The 6,162-nt window shown below is 40.8% G+C and overlaps 1 protein-coding gene across 8 annotated transcripts in view; it reads left to right on the forward strand.

The window, feature by feature from the left end:
- Positions 1 to 5,768, forward strand: part of CTBP1 (C-terminal binding protein 1) — a 238,276-nt gene extending 232,508 nt beyond the window's left edge. For 6 of the 8 annotated variants that reach the window (XM_041402642.1, XM_041402643.1, XM_041402645.1 and 3 more), the window contains one exon: positions 4,301 to 5,768. In XM_041402642.1, the coding sequence (XP_041258576.1) occupies positions 4,301 to 4,487 (187 nt within the window). In that variant the 3' untranslated portion in view covers positions 4,488 to 5,768. The remainder of the gene's footprint in view (positions 1 to 4,300) is intronic. The other 2 variants (XM_041402644.1, XM_041402646.1) reach the window with 1 other exon arrangement.
- Positions 5,769 to 6,162: the final 394 nt, after the last annotated feature.

Consider the following 6,162-nt stretch of genomic DNA (forward strand, 5'->3'; position numbering starts at 1 on the left):
CAAGGTGATGTTGAGCTAAGTGAGTTCTGGAGTCTTTCACAGATAGTCCCAATGTTTCAGATGTGCTAATAACTGTATCACGCTCATGTAATTGCATTAGAAGATAAGACCTAGGATAATAACTGATATGTTAAAAAATGCAGATACCTCTTTTGGTAAATTAAAACTAACGAGGCTGTTTTATTTTGGATATATAATTCACTTGTATTTTGATGTAGAACAGAAATCTCAAATTATCAGATGTTATCATAAGCCCAGAACATTCAGCATTAGTCAGCAGATTGTAAACTAGATCATCTGAATATCATCATATTCTGGGGCACACAAAACCATTTACTGTGTGAAATGTAAGACACCCTATCAGCACTAAAGGTCGTGCAAACAGGACCTCTCCCATGAGTAAAGATCAGCAATACTCCTGAGGAGGAATTATTTGTAGTGGTCTTGGTGAAGCAGCATAACATACCCTGATCTTGTGTTATCACCATGTGTTTGTTACTAATCTGCCTGTGAAATAGCCCCCTGCCACTTCCTGTGTCACAGAGCAGGCAGGTCATAGGCACAGAGAAATTCAACAGCCAGTAACAGTGGTTGTACCATTTATAGACATTTGCACACATCTTCCTGCCTCCTGACAGGTGGAGGACAAGGCTGGGTATGGCACTGAGCAACCTGGGTCTAGTGGAAGGTGTCCCTGTCCGTGGCAGGGGGTTGGAACAAAATGATCTTTAATGTCCCTTCCATCCTAAACCATTCCATGATTCTATGAATACCTAAGTACTGAAGAGGTGCTTGGATGAGAATAGCTGGATGTTGGTTAATTCAGGAGTTACTTCATGTTGAGGTTCTTCACTGGTGGTTTTCAGATTCAGTGCATGATAACAGAGTGCACTTAAAAATTACAGCTCTTCTAGGACAGACTCAGTTTCTTTAACAGAGCTTAATGTAGTGAGTTCAAGGTGCATCTGCCATTTAAAAGATAGATGAGCGTAAAACAGAAATTAAAGTCGCCCATCTGTTGTAATTAAGGGGGCTACTGTATTTTTCCTCCTAAATTAAGACTACACAGGGGAAGTGGAAGAATATTAATTAATTCAGAGGTATAGCTGCTCACTTCTGCTTTCACAAAAAATTAGTTCAGTGGACATACTATCTGGAAATCATTTCAACTTACTGCTGCCAGAGGAAGAACATAGAGGGGAACTTCATGAAGTGCTGGAGAGGATGTATTTCCTGGTTAAGAACAGAAAAAACGGAAAGATTAGAAAAGCAATAAATAGCAGCAAAAGGGAAAGTTATATAGAATACATATGCTCATGGGTAGAGGCTTGAGTTTATATGCCCTTTCAGAGACAGGATTTGAGCAACACTGATGATGAAAAAGGGACAGAAATTACAGAAAGAGGATTGCAAAGCAGGGTTAGGAGTGGTCAAGTACAGTTTCTGTGGAGCATGGTATCATGTACCAGTGGAGCATGGCTGCTGCCACTGTGTTGTTTTAGGACAAGAAAAATAATTGTGGGGCCTCTGGATGGTACTAAAAGTCTGTAGGAAACCTGTACCTGAGGTGAGGTGCTGGCAGGTAGAATCCTGGTGATTATGATTTGATGTCCATGGGAATGTCCTTACATACATATATTTGGATATTTGGAGTTCAGAGTGGAACTACAGATGTGCAGTTTGAAATGTTCAGTGTGCTCAGAAGGTAACTCTCAGTGCTCCTGATCCAGCACTGTCCATTTTCACAAGGGGAGGCTCTGGCTTTTCTTCCTGAGGAAAACACATTTGAAGAAGTTGCTCTTCTCCTTGACTTTTTTCCAGCTCTGGTGTGTTGATACTCAGGGAATAGGTTGTTAGAAAGTAGAGATTGTGTGTTGAGAACAGCTGCAGTGTTGGACTTTTAAATGGAAATTTGTGTCGTGTTGTGTGTCTTGCAAAGCACCTAGAATAACAGAAAAGCTGTTTCAAAATTAAATTTAGGTAAAACAATACTGTCTGACAGTTTTCACAGGCATTGAAGCAAATTTGATTAATAAGATTCAAATGAAGTTACTGAAACAAGCAACTAATTCCATTAGCAACTGCAAATTAATTCCAAGGAACCTCTGTGGAGAGGGAATTAGCATAGGAAGCCCTATAAATATGTGTACAATTGGGAACAAAGTTCTCTGGCCTGCAGGTGGTGTCATCAGTCACAGCCTCGTTACCCATCCCAGATTGCAGTCAGTGTTGTGGTGTGTAGAAGTCTTTGCCAGGATGATCAGACCAGTGTTTGGTGTCCCTGTTGTCCCTGTGCCATGTCAGTCCTGCTGAGCCCCTCTGGTTCTGTGTTTCCAAAAGTGGTTCCTGTGATGTTTCTGTGGTGCAAGCAAAAAAACAAGTCAGTGTTCTTGCATGCATCTTTTTTCTCTCCTGAGTCTTGCCTAAGTTCTGCACTAATTTTCTGCCAGTTTGAGGGAACTTGGGATGAGTAGCAGAAATACGTATCACCATGGAAAAGATGCAGAAATGGGGTGAAATTCCCTGATGCATTGAGCTGTGCATGAGGAGAAAATCAACAGCAGAATAATGTACTTGAAAAAAAGCTTGACAAGTGCCTTTTGTCCCACATAGTTCTGTGTAAATACTTGGGAAGCAAAAGCTGCAGTGAGTGGTGGTTTTTTGTGTTCAGGCTTTCAGATGGATAATGCCCTCACCAGGATGCTTGGATGGGCAGGGTACAGCAGGAGAGAATGAGGGAAATGAGGGAGGAGTGTGTGACTTTATGATGAGGAGGGGAGGCAAAGGGTCAGTGCTAAGTGGCCAGCGTGACATAATTTGCAAATAGGTATTGAGGTATTTGACTAAAAAAACACATATATTTTTATTAAATCCATGTGTAGGTGTTTTTGTACAGCACTGTGAAGTACCAGTGTTCATCAATTACATCTGAAGTTTGTGATTGGAACAGTAGATTTGCAAGATTTTTTTTAGCCTGATAACATCAGAACCATCATAAAATCGAGCTGAATCAGAGGATGATTCTTTAGCTGAATGCATAAAATATTTAGGCTCAGTGTTTGTCCAGATAGAGGAAGAAATCTTTAAAACCATGCATAAGTTTTGTATTTGCATTTCACTTCGTTGTAGTTTGCCTAAAGCACTTCTGTAGCAGGCACTGGTTCTCCTACAGACAAGGGCTGTGGCAAGTTTGCTGCTGAAAAGGTTACTCAGGTGCAATAGTTTGTCATCTTACTAGTGTGTGGGTGTCATGGCTTTTTGGGGAGCTGTCAGGAAGCTAAGACTGCAAAAATAGTGCAAACAAACACTTTTTAAAACCACAACAATGAAAATTTTAAATGAAAGAGGGGGAAAAAAAGGAAACGTTGTAGAGAATATATTGCATGGATCCAGCTGGAATTACTTCTTGTTGAGGTTATGCTTTGAGAGGAGCAAAACTTGAAGGTGGTTTCCTTTGCTGTGCTGTTACTCCTGCTATTAAATCTGAAGAAACAATCTGGCAAACTTTCCTGTCTCATTTGGTTAAAATACAGCATCCCTTGCTTTATGTAGCAGCATTTGCATGTGGCATCTCACCTGGAGCTGAACCCTCTGTGTCTCTAACTGGTCTGAAAGCAAAAGAAGAATCTCTGCAGCTCTAGAAGGAGGCAGGGTGGGTGTGGAAAGCCGGGGCACTGGGAATATTTCTCTGTCTGCTCTGGGGTGCCCTGACCCCCAGGGGAGCACTGACTTGGACCCTCATTCATGGAGAAAGTTTCCCGCACTTCAAGACAGACTAAAATCCACAAAAGTGTGACATAGATTATAGAGAGTAGCTGTATGACTTGGTGAGAAATTTAGCTTTTGGGATTTTTGCTATGTTGTGGATGGAAGCAAGATGGAGGCACAGGGTGTTGTCCTGAGCTTCTTCTTCATGCTTCTTCCTTCTTCTTCATGGGTTTGGGTGGCATTTTGTAATTGGGCAGAAAAGTCTGCATTGTGGGCTCTGTGGGATCAGTTATTGGGTTAAAAGGGAAAATAATCTAGGTGTCAGTTCTTAATGGGATAGTTTAGTCTTAAAAGACCTTGTACCAAGAGATTGTTGGCCATTCTGTGCCTTTTAATGAAAAGCTGCAGAACTCACAATAGTGTGAGACTGTTTTACTGATAAAAAATAATAAACACCTGAGTCCAAACATGAAATACTGTTTCAAGTGCCCTCAATCCAGACCCAGAGAAAGCCACAGCTGGTCCCCCCACAGGAGGGCTCTCTGCTCAGTCAGCTCCTGGTTTTAACGTGCGCTCTGCTTTCTCCTCCCAGCAGGTATCCCCCGGGCGTTGTCAGCGTGGCTTCCACTGGCATACCTGCAGCAGTAGAAGGAATAGTCCCCAACCCCATGTCTCTATCACACGGCCTCCCTGCTGTAGCCCACCCGCCCCATGCTCCTTCCCCCGGCCAAACTGTCAAACCAGAAGCTGATAGAGACCACCCGAGCGACCAATTGTAGCCAACAACAGCATTCCCAACAGCGGAGACGTCAGCCCCAGCGTGGAAAACAACACAAAACAAAACCCTGGATTTTGATCAAAGGCAAAACCATGAACTTACAGGAGGAGATGATTATTGGTTTAGAAACTGGTCCAATATACAGTATAAAAGGAAAAGGTGGGAGACAAAAAGAAGATTTGGAAACATTTTTTTCCTCCGTATAAATTGTAGTTTGTCCCTGTCCAGTGGACTGATTCACTGTTTCTGTGTCCTATGGGTTCTTTGTTAAGCAAGAGAAGTTAGTAGTTAATTATATCATGAATGTACTTGTCTGTGTACAGTTTCTAGAACATTAAAAAGGGTTTGTTTGCTTAGCTGTCAACAAGGAAAAACATAAGGGAGGCATTCAGCAAACCAGTTTTGAGATTAAAAATCCTTTCTTTTATATTTTCAAACATGCCCAAAATTGAGGCAGTTGGCAAACTTCTCAGGACAATGAATTTTTTCCCATTTTTCTTTCTACGCCACACAGTGCATTGTTTTTTCTACCTGCTTGTCTTATTTTTTAGAATAATTTAGTAAACAAAAGAAAAACAGTTTCTCCTAATTTTGGCATGAATTCCCTTATTTCAAAATGAAGACAACCTTGCAAAGAGATTTTGAGGAAAACAAAAAGGTTTTGTATAAACGAGCATTGTGCTTTTTGTCACCAGTTAAAGTATATATTATTGGTGGTATCTGGAAAAGGCACTAGACTACTGAAAAGTAGCAGCATTTCATTGCCTACATTGATTCCTTCCTGGTAATGTGGTAGGCTAGCAATATTTTTGGTTAAAATCATGTTTGTGACTGTAACCATTTGTATGAATTATTTTAAAGAAATAAAAATCCCAGACAAATATCATATGTGTAAAAATTTTTATTTCTAGTAACTGTTTATTCAACTTTTATTAGGTTTCTTAGCTGTAATTTTTAAACAGATGCTGTCAAGTATTTCATTTCTAGCTTTACTTTGCTCTCTGTTGTTTGTAATACTGTCTTGGAAGCTTGAAAAATAAAAAAAAAAATATAATTCTTTCCATACCATTTTTCCCTTTACATTTCGTAAATGTTGATCTTTTTTCCTGTGTTTCTAATGGAGTTTGAAATTAAGATGGATTTTGATTTGTACACCGGCATCATCAGCTACAATGTGGTAACAGCATTTATGCCACCACTGTGGGCAGAGCAGAGGAGGTACAACAGCAACACAACAACAGCAGTAATAATAATAATAAATGTCTTTTGCCGAAGTCCAACACGAGAGGTGTCCATTGTTTTATTTGTTTCTGTGATGATGGAAGGCTGCAGCAGGATGTAATTGTATTTGCCTTATGGAAGGAGTTTGTTTCTTTGAGCACAGGCAGGACTGTGTTCAAGGCAGGTTAGGTTCCAGCTGGATGCTGTTCAAACCTTTCCTGTGCTCCTGGGTAAGACATTCTTCATCCCTGCAAAGTTTAAAAAAAAAAGACAAAAGTTTAGCTGCTTCAGGAGGGAAATCCGTGGTGGGCAAAACAACCTGGACAGGAACCTCCTTGGTGGTCTGTTGTCTCTGTTTTCACTATCAGTCTGCACAGAGCATCCACCTAAACGTGGTGAGCTGGTTTTGTGGGATCTGTGGAAAGGTTTGCAGAGCAGCCTCCTCCTCAGTTCGG

This window comes from Onychostruthus taczanowskii, unplaced genomic scaffold (genome assembly GCF_017590055.1).
Source record: "Onychostruthus taczanowskii isolate IOZ18803 unplaced genomic scaffold, ASM1759005v1 scaffold2, whole genome shotgun sequence".
In the NCBI taxonomy this organism is placed as follows: Eukaryota; Metazoa; Chordata; class Aves; order Passeriformes; family Passeridae; genus Onychostruthus; species Onychostruthus taczanowskii.